Source organism: Musca domestica, unplaced genomic scaffold, assembly GCF_030504385.1.
Source record: "Musca domestica strain aabys unplaced genomic scaffold, Musca_domestica.polishedcontigs.V.1.1 8, whole genome shotgun sequence".
Classification (NCBI taxonomy): domain Eukaryota; kingdom Metazoa; phylum Arthropoda; class Insecta; order Diptera; family Muscidae; genus Musca; species Musca domestica.
The window spans coordinates 3084562-3103716 of NW_026712409.1; the positions used below are offsets into that span (position 1 = coordinate 3084562).

General features: G+C 34.8%; 1 protein-coding gene across 5 annotated transcripts in view; it reads left to right on the top strand.

Moving 5' to 3' along the window:
* Positions 1 to 12271, top strand: part of LOC101897880 (tyrosine-protein kinase Dnt) — a 212722-nt gene extending 200451 nt beyond the window's left edge. For all 5 annotated transcript variants that reach the window (XM_059130942.1, XM_059130939.1, XM_059130943.1 and 2 more), the window contains 4 exons: positions 5535 to 5929; positions 5997 to 6137; positions 6240 to 6539; positions 11341 to 12271. In XM_059130942.1, the coding sequence (XP_058986925.1) occupies positions 5535 to 5929; positions 5997 to 6137; positions 6240 to 6539; positions 11341 to 11452 (948 nt within the window). In that variant the 3' untranslated portion in view covers positions 11453 to 12271. The remainder of the gene's footprint in view (positions 1 to 5534; positions 5930 to 5996; positions 6138 to 6239; positions 6540 to 11340) is intronic.
* The last annotated feature ends 6884 nt before the right edge of the window (positions 12272 to 19155 follow it).

Genomic DNA, 19155 nt, shown 5'->3' on the forward strand with positions numbered 1-19155 from the left:
TGTGTGTGTGTGCGACAATGAAATGAAGATTACTGAGGTGTAGTGTTGTCGATGGAAAGGAAAGTGATTTAGAATTCAAGGATATGAATTGAGGGAAAATGTCCATGGCATAGCTTAAGCTCTATTCTTGCAGTTGTTGTAAATATCTTAAGCGTTTTACTTGCTAAACAATAACAATCTTTATAATTACACATTACCTCTATCCGTCTCGCCTGTGTTTGAGTCTATGAGATTGCAATTTGTGTGTTTGGGGCATTCGTCTATCTCTCTCTCTCTCTCCCTTCCAGTGCTTATCACAACTACATGCCACAAGTCATCAGCAATGCCACAAGTCATAGCCATGTGGCAGCAGCCACCAATATAAGCAACAGTAATTGCACAACCATCAACAGCCAAAGTAACAACAACAACAACAAGAACAACAGCAATTGTAATAGTTGCCTGCAGCCAGATGGCAGACAATGTCCTGATGGTTATTGCCTTCCTCCTTACTGCTTGGCTCTCCCTCTCGCCTTCGTAAGAGTTTTGGTGCCAACGTGGTTTTTAGTTTATCGCCGCCGTGCTCTGTGTATTTTCAGCTTTGTTATTTGCTGTTGTTGCTTTTGTTTGTTACAATTTATTCGGGTTATCATCGTTAGTCAAAAGTTTTAATTACACTCCCGTCGCTGGGTAACAATGCCATCAGAGAGAAAGATTTCCAATTTCAACAGCTCCCGCCTTTTGTCGCTGTTCAGCTGGGTGTTAGCAACACACAAATAGAGAGATAGTAACCGGATTGCGAAAATATCTATTTGCGAATTGAGATGAAAAAAAAAGGAAATGAACTCGCAACTAATTGTCAAAACTTTATTCTCACCTGTATCGGTATAGATAAAATAAATGGATAAAGATCACACTTGAATTGTGAGGGGAGAGCGGGTTCATTAAATACTGACCAATTTCGTGTAATTCATTTGTGAGCACTTTTGCAACAAAGATTATAGGTTGAAGATTAATACGTCCAATAATTGTTTTAGACTCTAGGTCTATTAGGGCGAAATCCGTTTCAGGACATTTGAAGTCGATCTAGAAGTGTTCATCCTTCCTATGGAATGGTGCGCACTATAATTCTAGAAATTACTATCCGATTCCGTCTAAATTTCGTCCAAATTTGGTGCAACGCAATATTATTGTCAAACATAGATCGAGTTCGTAGATGGACAATATCGAACCACTCCCTCTGATACCTCCCCCACAAAAATTTCCCACATTATCAATAAAAAGAATTTAACTGATATAAAGTGACGGGATCTCCCGACTTTGTTGAAATTTTGCAAGTCCTAATATTTCTATGCAAGATCAGGTGCGAAAATGACAATGTTCGCCCACTTCTTCTAGTGCAACTCCACAAAGGGTTAATATTTTAAATAATCATAACTCTCATAAAATGTTAAATAAGAGTCCGATTGTCTTCAAATTTCACTCATTTTTTTCAAATTTCGCTCATGCTAACATACGTAGTTGAGTTATTATAGCTGGTGTCAAGGGCGGACAATTGTCTGTGTAGCAAGCCGAATTTGAAAGCCACATTTATTGTGGGCAACATGAGCTTTTGGCATAAGAAACAACCTCCGAACCCAACTCAAACTTTGTGGAAAGAAGCAGACGATGATTCTTAAGTCCAGACTAAAAAGATCCAAAGGTATGGAGGGGGGTATAAAGTGCTAATTTCATGAATTTATAGACGGTATGGCACATAGTATACCCTTCAGCATATCCACTAGGTTTTTATACCCTCAGCCATATGGCTATAGCGGGTATGTATAATTTAATAGGCCAAAATTTGCCTCACGATTTTAGACCCTAAATCTCTTTAGACTAAATCCGTTTCAGGACAATTTGAGTCGATCTAAAGGTGTCCATCCCTCCGCATGTCTGTCACGATAACTCCCGAAGGAGTATCCGATTATGTCCAAAGTTGGTACATCGTAATGGTTTTATCAAACATCGATCGAGTTCGGAGATTGCCAATATCGGCTCACTCTTTCTGATACCTCCCCCACAAAAGGTCAATATTGTCAAAGAAAATAATTTGCCTCATAGAAAGAGGAAGGATCATTCGATTTTGTGCAAATCCTAATATTTATTTCAGTCGTGTGCGATAATAGACCATATCGGTCCACCTCAAAGAGTCAAATTTTGAAATAATTATAATTTTTATAAAATGTGAAAGAGGAATCCGATTGTCTTCATATTTCACACATCCCAATATTTTTATTAATACAAGATCTGGTGTGAAGGTAGGATATGACGGTCCACTCCTTCGGGTCAAAATTTTGAATAATTATATCTCTCATAAAATGCAAAATAAGCGTCAGATTCTCTTCAAATTTTATGTATCCCAACATTTTTACTAACGCAAATACCTCTCCCACAAAGGGTCATCATTTCCATTACTTATATCTCATAACTTGCGAAACAACTCGGAGATTCTTTTCAAACTTGGTGTATATCAATAAAATATCTGATGTGAATATGGAAGTTATTGGCTCACTATTTCTTGTACCTCCCCCAAAAAATAATAAAAAATATGATAAACATTTTTTCCCAAAAATTGGTCATAGGTATCTGATTCTCTTCAAATTTTGCACATCCACATATTTTTATCTGATACCTTACGCAACCTTCAACATTTTCCAAAAAATATCTAATATCTCATAAAATGTGAATGTGTTCAATAGTTCCATAAAGGGTCAACATTTGGAATAACTATTATGCAAGTCAAAATATATTTGAATAAACTGACATAGGCTGAGGGTATACATCTTTCGAAAAAAAAACGACTGATACTTTTTAATTCGTTGTTTTTTTTTTCAATCCTTGTCAAACCTAAACCGATAACCGGATTTCCAACATCTATTCAGTGTTGCTCCATGCCAATACATAAAACTCCACAATGTTTGTTGCTTGTATTGGTATTTGTTTGGTGACAAAGATTTATCGCCAAAACCCTGCCGTTCACTACTACTACGACACACACACGCATGCACGCACACTATGCCAGTCGGCCAACATGCAACCGTTATCAGTTCATTGTGAAATTTGATTGTCTATGAGTTTACAAAGTATCAGCGCCCTCTATACGCCAGCTGACATAGAACAAAGAACTACTGGCATTGGTCCGTCGTCGGTCGTTGGGTCGGTCGACAGATACATTACTTTGTGTCTGTGGCGTGTGTTCCGTTAGGTGTGTGCGTGTATTGTTTCATTTTAATTGAAAATTTCTTCATTTCACTCGCCAACTATAAATTGCGAATAAGATAAAAACCACATTGAAGAGCAGGTCGGAATGGGAGGTGGCAACAGGATTGCCTGGAATAACTGCTGCGCTCATACAGAAGCTGGATGTTTTATTTATTTATTGGAGACAATCACATTCATTTAAACAACAGCCAACATGATGGTGCGCTTCAGTCAGGGGGGGGGATGAACTTCAATAAAAATTGTTGCAATCTTCTTTCCTGCAGGTGTAGTGTTGCCGGTGCCCGTTCAAAGGATTACAAATAACAATGGCAAACAATAAAAATAGCAATGCATTTCCAATTCAAGTTCAAACAAGCAATGGAAACTTTGACATGCTCGTATGGTGATCGTGACCTTTGACATCAGAAAATGCTTGGCGTTTATTTTTAGCATAGATTTGCCATTGATGGGCAAATAATTGATATTTGAAAAGAGTATCGGATTTGATTGCAAGTTTCCATCAAGGCTATCACGTGCTTTTCCCATTCATTCCATTTTCTAAAAAAAATTCTATTCTTAGATTTTGATGACTGTTTAGTTATCTCCTCAAACTTTTCCATGACAATACCTTAAAATAAGAAAATAGAAGATTCCCATTTTCTGCCCTGCTAACCTCATTTGCTCACCCACCCTCGTACCAAAGATAGTTATCTCGTTGACCAACTTATGGCTTACAGGCCTCTTTTATTGCGTTCGCTTAAATACTTGAGGGGTGTTGAGATTGCTCTGAATCACTTATTGTTGCTGGCTGTTGATGGCTGTAGTTGTGGATATTTTGTTGCTGATGGCCCTGCCGTTACTGCCGCCTCCATTGTTTTCATTGCGTTTGTAAGTCGACTTACGAACATCGTTGCCCCATTACGGTCAGCATTTAGTTTCTCAAATTCATTCTTGTGGGGGCGTGTGTGTATGTGTGGCTCGTCCACTTGTTCGGTTGATTGTCCTTGTGTTCCTTTTTATTCATTACTGTATTGTCTTCCAGTTTTGTCTCAGCCGTTTTGTTTTGATTCTCTTTTGTTCATAGCTCCACACAGGCAACAACAACAACAACAAGACCATCAAAATGAATTTTCATTGTCATTGTCCAGTTGTTGTAGTTGTGTCGGTCGGTCGGTTGTGGCAGTTGCTGATGTTGCCTTTCCTCGCAGAGGACAATTGGTCAGGTCGGGTCGTTTGGTTGAAAGGAATAAAGAAATGAATGAATGAATGGATAGCTGGCTGGCTGGCTGGATGGAATGAATGAATAAATGAATGGACGTCTGCTGTTGGGAATGGTCGGTTGGGAATGGCTGCGACTGGCAATTGTTATTACTATTATTATGTAGCAACTTTAAGTGAAGCCAACAGGCGGCGAATGTTAAGCAATTTGTGGCACAACACAAATAAATTGTCCATATTGTGGTCGTGTACTCTTTAATCGTGGAAAGCGAACGACGACAACGACGACCCAAAAGCGATGGCACTACACGCACACATTAACACATATATATATGTGTGTGTGTGTGAGTGCATATATGTAGATGTGACAGTAAAGAGGACCCTGACACTGGCAACGATCCTAACCAAATGAAGTGATGGCAATGAAAATGCCACGATTACAGACTTGAGCCTCGGTGGCTATGATTTCTGACACAAATGGTTTCATTGCGCTTTGGTTAAATTGGGATTGGTCATCGTCATCATTAATATCATGGTCAGCGTCAACATTGCTGTGGTCGTGGGGAATCTGTCGCTGTATTGTTGCTGGTTTCTTGCCAATATCCTTTTGGCAACCCTTCATAGTTTCCGTTCAACATTTTTTCTCCGCCACCAGCGTGAGCAACAGCCATCAGTTATAATTATGAATGGGTTGAATTGTTGTTGGCTCTCTTTCTCTCTCGTGCCCTCCTCCAGATTGGCTGGCTCATTTCATGCAGTTTTTGTGAGGACTGTCCTCATCTCCTCTATGGCTGCCAGAACATAATGGCCACAAAAGATTTATGAGCTACCATATTGAAGTCTTTGAATCCCAACAACGCTTGGCCTGCGGAGGAGTGGATTTTTGTGTCCAACATAGATTTAGTGGCCAGATTAACTCTTTCGAAATGGGATAAATTAAATGTCAAGGGTAATGGAAAGTGCCTCCATTCTTCCACACTTCATTCTGTCATGACTAAGTCTTAAGTCAAGAAATGAGTAATTAATTTCTTAACCCTCCAATCTGACTTGCAATTTATGTTGTTCTTCTTCTTGTTTTTTTTTTTTTCTTTTAGGTTTACAGCATGTCTACTCCTAAGTCGAGTCGGGGCAATGGGAGTGTATTCGGTGGAGCAAGTACTGGAACTGGTGGCAACAGTAATACAGGTAGCAAGGACAAAATGCGGCGCATACCCAATGTCCAGCCAGGCACCTTGGAATGTGAACAGCTCGTCAAAGAGGGAACCTATGGCCGTATATATGCTGGCAAATTGGGCGATGCCTGTGATGTGCTCATTAAGACCGTTGTAGATGGAGCTTCTTTGACCCAAGTGGCTTGCTTGCTACAGGATGCCTCGATGTTAATAGGTGTGGGTCATCAGAATATCATGGCTCCCATGTTGGCAAATACGGAATTGCCTGGGCCGCCCGAAATCGCTTATCCCTATCCGACCAAAGGAAATTTGAAAATGTAAGTCGATATTTTTCAAAAAACTTATATCGGTAACGGTTAGTTTATAATTTTTTTTACTTCCCAGCTTTTTGCAAAAATCTCGCGAAATGAATACACCGCTCAGCACACGACAATTGGTGGAATTTGGTTTGCATGTTACCAAAGGATTGGCCCATTTGCATTCGGTGGGAATAATACATCGAGACATAGCCACCAGGAATTGCTAGTAAGTATCCAGCATTACAGTACCTTTATTATCTAGCAATACTATCTCCATTCTCTCTTTCAAATCTAATTTACTTCTCCTTTTTGTTTCACTCTTCTCTAGCTTGGATTCAGATTCCTATGTGAAAATATGTGATAATGCCCTATCACGCGATCTCTTCCCCGATGACTATCACTGCCTGTGTGACAATGAAAATCGCCCCCTGAAATGGATGGCCTTGGAGTCGCTGCAGCAAAAGAATTTCTACAATCAACAAACGGACATTTGGAGTTTGGGTGTCCTATTCTGGGAGTTGGCCACCCTGGCAATGACACCATTCGAAGAAGTGGATATATTCGAATTGACACCATATTTGAGTGATGGTTTTCGACTGGCCCAGCCCATCAACTGTCCAGATGAATTGTATGTCAATGAGAATATTTTGTCATTATTTAATAGTATATTCAATTTTTTGTATTGTTTTCTTTTATTTTTTGTTATTAAATTCAGTTTATTCTTTTTTAAAGATTTTGTTTTATTTATATGTTGTTTGGAAAAATTTTTAATAAGAAACTATGTGATCAGAGTCCTGAAGGGCTTAAATTCAATATCAGAAATAGAAAATAATTTGAAAGTCCTTGGACAATTTGAAAATGTGTGCAATTTAAGGCGAACTTTGAGAAATAAGGATGAAATTATGACTATAATGATAACATGGTACAATAAGGAAGTAGAACAGCTTCGTAAAACAACAGAAATACAGCCATGAGGCTATGCCCGCTTCCTGTCAGACTCATTCAAAATTATCGCTTCGCTTCTAGCCGAAAAAAACGTTCAGATAACATATTCTAACCATTTCTAGCCTTTATAAACTATAAAAAGTCTTCGCTTCAAGTTTACTAACCTTCTAAATAATAGGCATAGTTTTTGGCTATTTAACTGCTATATTTAAATAATAATATTTTGGATTGCTTCAATTTCATTTACCAGACAAACAAAAGCACAGCCATAAATTCTAGGCACGTAGACCCCTCCTTAATGGACATTTTATCTAAAAGTTAAATTATTTTGATATAAACCCACTTTAAAGTTATGCTTTTGAAATTATCCATCATCTTTTGGATAGTAGAATATGTCCTCTAAGCAATGGTGAAAGTTTCATTTCAATATCACTAACCGTTTAAAAGTTATTAACAATTGTATGGAACCTTCATCCAAAAGTTACTTACTGTTTGATTCTGTTTGCCTGGTAAAAGGCGATTTTGCCAAATTTGTGAAATAATTTTTTGAGATGCAAGAAATCTGTTTTGCTGGCAAAATATGGAGCATGCTTTCAGGCGTTCATGGGTTAGCTGTTGAGTGATTGGTATCATTATATTAAAAAGGGCATAACTTCTAAACGCAAAGAGATATTAATGTGAATCTTTCACAAAAATTTAAAGAAAAGTTCGCACTATCGATGCTTAGATATTGTGCCTAACTTGTTCATAGAAACCCAGGGAATATAGCACCGGATAAATCGGGACGAATTTTATGCTTTCTACACAGGGGATTACTTATCCATTCAGAGGATCAATTGTCAATATGTCCTTATTTTCGGCAAGGGATCAACTCCCACTATGAACCCGAAATAACAGTTCAAGAATAATTCCATTAACTTCTATTTTAATTATATAACTTTGAATTTCTTAAATTTGGAATAAATAGAAGCTAAGATATAACAATTTTAGTTACCAAACAAACAAAACCACTGTCACGAAATTTAAGCACGAAGAAGACACCTGCTGGACGTATCATCCCAAAGTTTAATAACCTTAATATAAACCCACTTTCAAAATATGCGTTCATACCTGAACATTTCTAACCTCTGTACACTATAAAAAGGCTTAATTTCAAATTCGAAAGCTTTTAAAAACATGCTTCATTTTTGGGTATTTTGCTGTTTTATTTCAATAATATGATTCTGGATTGCTAGAGTTTCAATTACCAGACAAACAAAAGCACAACAATTAACTTTTTGCATCAAGGGCCCCACTGTGGTGGACCAAAATCCAAAAGTTAAATAATATTAATATTAATCCACTTCAAAATAATGCAACTATAAATGTCCATCATCTGTGAGATAGTAGAATATTCATTCTTAACAATGGTGAAAATTTCATTTTAATATCATAAACCGTTTAAAAGTTATTAACAGTTTAATAGAACCTTCGTCCCAAAATAACCTACTATTTGATTCTGTTTGCCTGGTAAAAGGCGTTTTTGCCGATTTTGAGAAATAATTTTTTGAGATGCAAGGCAACCTATTTTGTAGCGTAAAAATGGAGCATGCTTTCAGGCGTTCATAGAAGAACTTTTTGATGGTTGGTATATTTATATTAAAATGCGTATAACTTCTAAACGTAAAGAGATATTGATGTGAATCTTTCGCCAAAATTTAGAGAACATTTCACACTAATGGTAGTTAAGTATTGTGAATGACTTATTTTATAGAAAATACTAGAAAAAAGGTTGGTGTCAGACGGGTTGAATTTTGTGCCTTTCCTGACGACATTAATGGGTTTCTATTTGCCCATTCAGAACATCAAATGTCATTATGCCCCCATTTATGGTAGGGGGCCAATTCCCACTAGGAAAACGAAATACCAGACTTTTAGTGTTTTTAATAGAATTATTCTTAATTCCATTGAAAACTAAATAATTTTTTTACAATTATTGCCAAGAATCTATGATATTCATCAGACACCATATTACTATTTTATTATGATTTTTACTCGACATCGATTATTTTTGGGGAAGAAACCTGTTTTTAATTTTATTTATTTATTTTATGAAATTAAATTCGCTTTTCTTTCTAAATAGTTTTTATTTATATTTTGTGTGTGTAGAACAATGGATGGTTTAAATCCAACATCGCAAACAGAATGTAGTTTGGAAATAACAGAACAAGTTCGAAATGTATGGCGTGTGATGCGAACTTTAAAGAAATAATAGAGAAAATATGACTCAAATGGCCTTAACTTTTACATATTATTGATTGGACTCCATATAATAAGCGCTTCTAGTCGAAAACAACATTTAGATAATAAATTCTAAACATTTCTAACCCCTATAAACTAGATTCAGATTTCAAAAAATATGCATAATTTGTGGGTATTATGCTGTTTTAATTCAATAATATCATTCTGGATTGCTAGAGATTCAGTTACCAGACAAATAAAAGCACAACAATTAACTTTTTCAAGAATACCATACCGTTGATGGTAATTTTATCCAAAAGTTTCATATTTTTTTGATATAAACCCACTTTAAAATTAAGCAATAGAAAATATTTATTATCTGCTGAATAGTAGAATATTTCCTCTAAACAATGGTGAAAGTTTAATTCTAATACCACTAACCGTTTAAAAGTTATTAACAATTTAATGAAACCTTCATCCAAAAGTTACTTGCTGTTTGATTCTGTTTGCCTGGTAAAAGGCGTTTTTGCTGATTTTGCGAAATAATTTCTTAAGATGCAGAAAATCATTTTTGGAAAACAAAAAATGGAGCATGCTTTCAGGCGTTAATGGAAGAATTCTTGAGTGATTGGTATGACTGTATTAAAAAGCGCATAACTTCTAAACGCAAAGAGGTATTGACATGAATTTTTCAGGAAATTGTAGAGGAAAATTCACACTAGTAGTGCTTAGCCATTGTCATCAACTTGTTCATAGAAAACGAGAGAAAACAGCGTGGGATCGAAATAGACGAATATTGTGCTTTCCAATGTGGAATTAAAATGGTTTCCTACTTCTCTATGTAGAAGACTAAATGAAATACTATATAAAATGAATCACATGACCATTTTTCGCAAGGAACAAATTCCCATGTTTGAAATCTGGGATAGTTGGACTATAGATTCAAAATTGATCGTTAGTCCATTAAAAAGATTGTATTATAAAATAAAGTTCATCACACGGGATTTATTCAAAACATCTTTTTTGTGTTAAACGATTATACCCATTAAAATCCTATGGAAACAACGGGTCTCAAGATTTCTCGATAATCGTTAAAATTCCTAAAAAGGAGATACTCCCATTCCAAAATATGAGCTGATTCTCACTACCATAATACCTAGAGATCGTAACTTCTAATGCTGGTTATTTATGACTTGATTATGAAAAACTGGAAAAAGTATGGCTCTTATACATTCATATCCTGATCAAAAATCATTTTCCCCCTAAACTATTTGCTGAGCTTGTGCGTTCAAAATCCCAAAACAATAAAGTTTCAGATAATGGTAAAAAAAAGTTCGCAACTATTCAAATTATCACTTTCCAATGAATTTACCAAAAAAACATAGTGGATTGCTCTTTTTTTTCAACAAAATGCCAATGTTAGTTTTATTTAATTCAAAAAACAAACAAATCTTCATTAACGTTTAAATAAAAAATGTCTGTTTATTTGTTCAATTAGCTATCGTGTAATAATTTTTACATTTCAGCATATTTTTTATTTCGAACCAAAAAACAAAATGACAACAGAAAAAAACGACGTTTGAACTCGGCACATATTTATTTATTTTTATTCATTAATCAAATTTATTAACATATTTATTTTTGTTATATAATACATATCATTTTTACAACCACACACACACATACATATAGTAATATTCATTATAATTAAACGCTGCCATTCAGAGTAAATCATTTGTGTTTGTTTTAATTAAACAAATTTAAATTAGAAAATAATGAAACTGGGGCTCGCTCGCGCTTGCAGTGGTGCAGCGGGAAAACTCATCACTTTGATAGGATTGCAGCCGGGAAATGTCGTCCATTTGTGACCTCTGAAAGTAGAGAAATGTGATATGAAATTATAATTTATTGAAGGGAAATTTAAATATATTATAAAAACAGGAACAAATTGATAAAAAAAATAAAATATTGGGGAATTGGAAAAACTCTTATAAAAAACCTGTGAATTATTTGTGATATTGAAAAATACATTTAAAATAGTCTTTTTGATATTATTCCTTCAGAGAAATTATTATGACAGATTATGTTCATATAAATTGCTTAATTAACTCATCCTAACTTGAAATATTTGATATCCTACTCTCATATATATTTTCCCAAGCAATTTCCATGTTAATTCAATTTGTTTTCAATTTTAAGTTTACTTCAATTTCCATCTCCAACTTTATCTAATCAAAATTCTTTGCTCTACTCTATCGTTACAGCTTCACAGTTATGTCCTGCTGTTGGCTGGTGGATCCCAAACAACGACCGTCCTTTCCTCAATTAATTGCATATTTACAAGATTTCTATGAGGACTTAAGTATGTACATATAAGCTATACAATGTGAAACGAACCTCTTAGCAACTTATGCCCAACTTTGAAATCCAGTTAAGGACCTGAGCATAAACGGCTGGATGACTCCTTCTACACCTCATCCTTCTCTTGCTTACGCATCCTCATCCTTGATGGCAGGGAGCCCAATTAAGAAGCTACAATTAGAACTGAAAACAAAAAAAAACGAAATCCCAATGTTAGATAGAAATATGTAAATAGTTAAGAACAAATTTAACACATACAAAAATTATTGTTATTTAATGTAAATGAAAACTTTAAGAATATCCTCTCGCCTCTCGGCCAGCCGAGCAGAAGGTAGAGAGGCATACAAGAAACTGTTGTGGAAGTCAACAAACAACTCAAAGGATAGATTTAAGACAACCCAAAGTTGTATGAGAATTTAACTAAACACTAAACGTCTATTGATTTTAAATGGTTAAAAACGTGCACACCCAACACCCAATTCCTTAAGATAACAAATAATAGAAAAGGCAACAACTACTACAACACTTAGGCTAGTTAAACAAAGATTTAAATGTTAAACACTACAAATTTATCCTAACTGTATCTCTTTCTCTTATTCAAACATTCATTCACTCGGTCAATCACCCACTCTCTCTCACTCTCTCACTCTCATATAAACACTACTATGTAATCCTGTTTCTCAACTAACACAAAACATATATATATTTATATCCATACCTATGTGTGTATATCTGTCAGTATGAATGTATGTTTGTATGTATGTCTCCTGAACTGGAAATGAAATGAAGAAACGAATGTCTGTAATGTATAGAATTGTTGTATAAAAAGAAAAACAAATAATCTTTGATGGCAGTTTTCTTAATCAGTGTGTCAAGTCAATGGTATTTTCTTAGAGTCGTTTTTTTCTCTCTATTTGGTTTATTCACTCTCACACCCTCTGATTCATTCATACACTCACTCGCTCACTCTCCGATCATCTCTCATCTAACTTACATACTCTAAATGTCCTTTACTTTGCATATCCTTAAGTGTATTACTAGTGGAGTGATGTGGTGTGTCATGGCATGGCATAACTAACCATGTCATCCATGCCCACCATCAACCTACAAAACCAAAAAACAACAACAACAAATGTACGTAAATATACAACAAATAACCCAATAAATGAAGAGCAACAAAAACAAAAAGAAACCGAAAAAAATAATACAAACCAAATGTGATTGTGATTTTATGTATGTACGTATGTATCTCTGATGTCTATAAGAAACCTTGGATTACACAAGTCTACAAGTATTTGTTTTTTGGAAATGAGTAGAGGAGACAATGCGTTTTTTTCTTGTTTGAGAATGAAATTGTGCAACATAGAATAATAAAATCGAAAATTAAAAATAATAATGCTTTTGTTTCTTTTTTAACAATAACTGGGAATGTGATTCGAGAGTCCTGGCAACGTCCAAGGACATTTCAAAAATTAAGTCATATAATAAGTAAAACTTACGTTAAGTTCCTGGCCTGGTCGAAATTTTTTTTCTCAACCAAGTTAACCAAGCAACCAAATTGGTATTTCGAAATCCCAAAACCTTTAACTGTCGGGGTGACATTTGGGGACGTATTTTATGATATGGACCTAAATTTTCCCCCTCTTAATATTACAAAACAAAGTTTATTTTAAAATATTTTCTGTTAGTAATTCATTTTATAAGTATAAGCTTGTATACAGGGTGAGATAAAAAACTGCAAAAAAGTCAAACCCCATCATTTTTACATTTTTTTAATTTTAAAAAAATGTCGGAAATAACATCAAATTTTAGAATAAGTCTAGATTTGTTCGAATTGGTCACCTTTGGCACGAATTATGGCCTTCAAACGGCCAATGAAACCGTCCCACGCTACCCGAATGTTGCTCTGGAGTATTTTGGCCCATTCCCGGCAATACGCTTGCTTGAGGTGATCGACACTTTGGTTTTTTTAGTGCCAACCTTGCTTTGCAAAATACTCCAGACACAATAGTCCAACGGATTGGTATCCAGAGATTTTGGTGGCCATTGTGCGCTGGAAATGAAGCGAGGAACCTCATTTTGTAACCATTCTTGGATGGCGCTTGCTGAGTCCTGTTGGAATGTCCAAGGTCTGAAAGCCCAAGGCTTTAATACACCCTCCAGAATACCTTCGCGATAATATTCTGCATTTATTCTAATGCCACGGTCGATTAATACGAGCAGAGAGCGACTATCGGCTGTTATGGCGGCCCACACCATCATCATGGCCGGCGCTTAAGTTCTGGTGGCCAACCGAAGGTGCACATTTTCAGCTGACCTCTTTGGCAAGTAAACACGATCATTTTGTTTGTTTACAAACTGGTGGACAAAGAATGTTTTCTCGTCGGAGAAAAGCAAATTCGGCAGTTCATCACTTTCGGCCAAGCGGAGCAACTCTTTAGCTCTTTTGAGTCTATTTTCTTTCTGTTGAGGTGTAAGTTCTTGCACTTTTTGAATTGCAATGGCTTTACCCCGAGCTCATTTTTCAATATTTGCCGAATGGAATATTGCGAAATGTTCAGCTCACGAGCCCTTTTTCGGCCACTACGACGCGAGTTTCGATCAAGTCGCTTCTTTACTTTTCGAACCATTTCTGCTGATATTGCTGTTTTCTTCCGTCCACTTCCTTGACGTCGGGCTACGCTACCAGTATCACGGTAACGAGAGATGGTACGAAACACAAAATATTTATTCACATTTAAATGCTGGAGTACTCAAACGATAGCCACTTGTGGTTTTTCAGCCAAATATAAAGAAATCACACTATCACGCTTGAATTCCATCACGAATAACTATTTTTCTGGAAAATTTTCACCAAAATGCTTTTGTCCGTTTGTAAACAATATAATGAGCTGTCACTGAAAGAGTGGCTTAGAAATGACAGCAGTCTGAAGTTGGTTGCAGTTTTTGCATTCTATAGCCGGAACCCAATTTGAGGAATATCTGGTGAAAATGCTGCTAGAACATTCAAAAATCCAAATTGAAAGTGGACCTTTGTTTGAGGTTTGTTTCCAACGGTGGTGGAGGAGGGGCCCAAAAATAACTATTCCATGTCGAATGTAGGAAAAAGATCAGGAAAGTCACCATTCGGAGTGGACCCGTCTCTGGTGCCGCCAATTAACGTAACATTCGGAAAACAGAAGATCATGAAATCTACAGTGTGGATTTATGTTGGAAATTTTACCCAGGACTACTGTCAGCATCTGAAAAGTCAGAAAGTCTGATTGGAAAATGCATTTAAAACCTGAAAAGAATTCGACAGGAACAAGTAAATTCTAAGTAGTTGTTTTTACCGCCATTTTCAATTAAATCGAGCTAAAATGAACCGAAAAGTCAAACTGCAGCAGATTCAGTAGAAAATACGATACACATACCCATAGCACCCTAAATCGGATGGTATCTTCCAAGGACGTACACGGAAATACATGTCGCAGAGCCCTACTGACCAAAAAATAAATTCTCCAAGTCAAATATACAAAATATTTAAAAAAATAACAATTTCGGAATGGGTTCAGGTCCCACGAACCCTTATGTACGTGTCGGCTACGGCCATAAGAGAGCTATACCAATATACTTTTAATACCAAAAATTCCACCATCTCATAGATTATTTGAGCAAAAATAGATATACGCACCGCAATCTGATCACGATTTTTTACTTGTTGGAACATATATGACTATTTTGAGGAGTCATATTAATAAAATTGATATGGAATTAAAATATTTCCGAATCCTGAATTCAGGCTTCATGTTTAAGCAAATTCTTCTGTGGACTGTTCTCTATAACAAATACTTGTAAACTAGTGTAATATTTCTTTACAAACTAAAAATGTACAAATACTCAAATACTCTATATGTGTTTCCATGCAACCTTTACTAATACCACTGCCACTAAAAAAATACCAAAACTACTACAACTGCAATAGGAAAATAGGAAAAAATACCCATACATAGACGGCAGGACAAGGAAATCAACTGACATTAGTTTTCATATGGAAAATTGACTGAAAGTAGAATTGGTCGGTTGGTTGATTGGGCAGTCAAGCAAATCAAATACAAATTCAAATTCGAATCGAAACTAAACTAAAAATTGAGAGATTTTAACTAAAATTGTCTCAACTATGAAAAACTTGTTTCCCAATTTGTTTTTTTTTTTCTTTATTTTTGTTTGGTTGAATGTTGTATGGAAATGTTTTCTATGGTTGTGTGTGTGTGTGTGTGTGAATGTGTATATATGCGTGTGTGTGTCTTAAAGTGTGCGTGTTTATATTATAAAGGTTGATAACAAGTTTCAACTGCCACTTTTGGGTTTCTTTGCAGTTCTCTATCGATTCGTCCTGTTTCAATAGTGTAAATGAAGAGAAGCACCAGTAGGAAAATGAAGATGTAAATGATGATTAGTATAACGACGATGATGATGATGATGTTAACGGAAAAAGGAAAACCTAGTAAATGTGATTGTATTTGTATTGTTTAGTTTTAAGATAAAATTTATTTAATTTTATTAAATCGTCCCAAAATATTCCTAAATTGATAAAGGCCAGTCGGAGGCAAATTTTATGAACATTGTAAAGGATTTATATGCTTCAGGTCAAATGATAAAATTTGTTTGAAAATTGGGGTAAATTTTAAAATATACAAAAATGGACGCTTTATGATTTATGGGATAAAGAAATTCTTAAATTCCACTTTTGAGGCCTATAAAATATTACATAAATATTTCTAAATATTGAAAAATCGGCACACATTTTATAATAATTCATAATTCACAAATAAATAATCCAATCGTAGTCATATAAACTGCGCTTTTGTTGCAATAAATGTGATGTAAATAGCCATCTAACAAAATAAAGCCACATCGACTTCAGTGAATGCTGAGAAAAATGTCATTGAAGTCAATCCAGATGTGGTTTTAAGAAAGTGGGGTCATTTGGGATTTTCGACGGATGTATGTTCTCGAAAAAAAAAAAAAAAATAATAAACCTCCAATGGCTTAGAACTATATAAAACTGGCCCGAAAATTACACCGCGTAACACGAAACCCCTAGTAGATTTTGGCGTTTTGAAAGTGTACATGGCAAATTAACGCTAATAAAGGGGCAAGCTCTACTTCTCTCCTCTCCCATAATTTTTAAAAATTTTCGGTTTATGACACCTTTGAATCATTGAATTTTAGGTATATCGTGTCTTCAGCAACATTACTGATAACAATAGGTGGATAATTGTGGTCGAAAAGGGAGTCACCAAAGCGAAGTTTTTGGACCTATTTCAAAAACGGGATCATGTGGAAATATTTTACAAAATGATTTTACTATTAGTCCTGGAATATATTAATTGTAAATCTTACCCAAACACCAGAAATTCGAAAACGTTAAAAACACATGTTAGGCTTAAATCGTATGTCATTTGAGTTCCTTGCAAATCTGTCCTACAAGAAGCCGTTTTAGACGAATATTGTCAAAGACTAAAATATTCTTCATCAAATTTTACTGTAAGCCACCAAAGAAAAGGAATCCGTATTTCTATTTTTTATTAAGAAAATATTTGCCTCAATGTTGCAAAAAAAAACCGAAAATTTTTCCTAGATTTTTTGAACAATTTTTGTGGATTTTTTTTCAAGTTGATACATGAAAGTAACATAAAATTTTATTTTAGATAAGAAATCTTAAGAGAAGAAATATTCTACACAAAATTTCAATATAAATCTCAGAATAAACTTTATGTCTAGGTTCAACCGTTAATAAGGAAATTACATTCAAACTTATGGATTACAAGAGGAAATTATGTGTTTACTTTTTTTAATATTAATTTAACAAGTTTTCATTCTAATTCAAAATCTTCCCCTTTTAATTACTTTTTGGCGAAAGAATCGAAAGAAGAAATATTCTAGATCAAATTTCATTTTTTTCGACAAAATTTAGATTTTTTTCAAATTTGCTTCAATTTTTCTTATAATTTCACTACCCAATAGCCAGTCTGGGTGTTAGAAAATAACAAGTGGATTTGATATTTTTCGATTTTCAGATCAAAACCCCCCAAAGAGACCCGGGTCAAACTATTTTAAGCCCAAAATAGCCATGACCATAAACAAAGGGCCCCCGATATTTTGAGATATAATTCACAACGTTTAATATAGAGCTTTGACAATTTATAGGGAGCCTTGGATTACTTCAAGAATCTTTAGTCTAAAAAATTGTTGCTGTAGATTCACTTTCTCGTATAGTATCTACCATGAACGTACACCGGAATGCCTTTCGAAATCGTTTCTGGGAGTCAAACTAAACCAAAAGCTACATTTTCTATACAAAACGTGTCTGAATAGTAAGCACTTCGAAAACCCGGACTTCCAGGGTAAAACCGATTTTAAGTATTTTTATGTTTTAGTCAAACTTTTAATTTTATTTCGCCAATTTTTGGTATATTGAGTTCATATTATGTAGAAACGCTACTAGGAAAAACAAGCAAAAAAGAATCCAGACCGAACTTTTAGTACCCTCCACCATTTGGAAGGAACTTAAAATTTTTCAAAAAAAATCCGAAAACTACCACTTAATTGAAAACCGTTATATGGGGACCATATGAAGACGTGGACCTGCTGTAGTATCCATTACGAACTTCAAATACGAAATTTGAACAGTTTCAGTGAATTTGAAACATTTCCGGTGAATAATGTTGCTAAAATAATCAAAATACCGATTTTTTTTCATGAAAATACCAAGTATCGGAAGGTACCGTCATATGGGGGCTACCATTATATGGGTGCTATACAAAGACGTGGATCTGCATAAAAACATTTTTGTCATAGGCTGTAGTACCCATTAGGAACTTCAAATACGAAGTTTGAAATAATTCCGGTAAATAATGTCGCTAAAATCATGAAAATACCGAATATCGGGAGGTACCGTTATATGGGGGCTATACAAAAACGTGGACCGACATGGCCCATTTACAAACTGCCTGCCTACTGGTAAAATATGCAATATATTCTAAATTTTACCTTTAGTCTCAAATCGTTCGAAAGATATCGTGATTACAACAAATCGTCTTAGAATTTTACGCTGATCAAACAAGCCAAACACTGTTCTGATCCAGAATAAATATACTTTGTAAGGTCTATTCTGAATATTTCGAGGAGTTGCAAAAGGAATGATAAAGCTAATATACTATCGAATAGTGGAGGGTTTAAAAATATCAATATAAGTCCACGATTTATAAAAAAAAGATTTTAGTTATTTCGGTAGCCTTGGACATATTTTTCAATTGCCTTTGCTGAAAAATAGTAGAAAATATAAAAATCTTATTTTCTGAACATAAAAACCAATAAATACGTATTTTATTCTGCATTTTTTTAAGTACATTTACAATGCTTTTAAAATTTTCGAAGAGTTCTGATTCACTTCAGCTTAAATCTCGTTCCATAAATTGTCCTGTGTGTTTATCTCGATATTAATTTACAAATTCCCATGAACAATTTTAATTTTCAATTGATTATTTTGAAAACGATTCGCATTTAAATTATATGGCCTGAAGCATCATAATCCACTGAATATGAACAAAATGTACAACAACAACAACAAATGTATGAAATACTTAAACACCTACTTAGTGTAAACAATCTAAATAAACGCAAAATTTAATCTACCGAAAAGAAACAAACAAACCAAGGAAAAAAAAACAAAT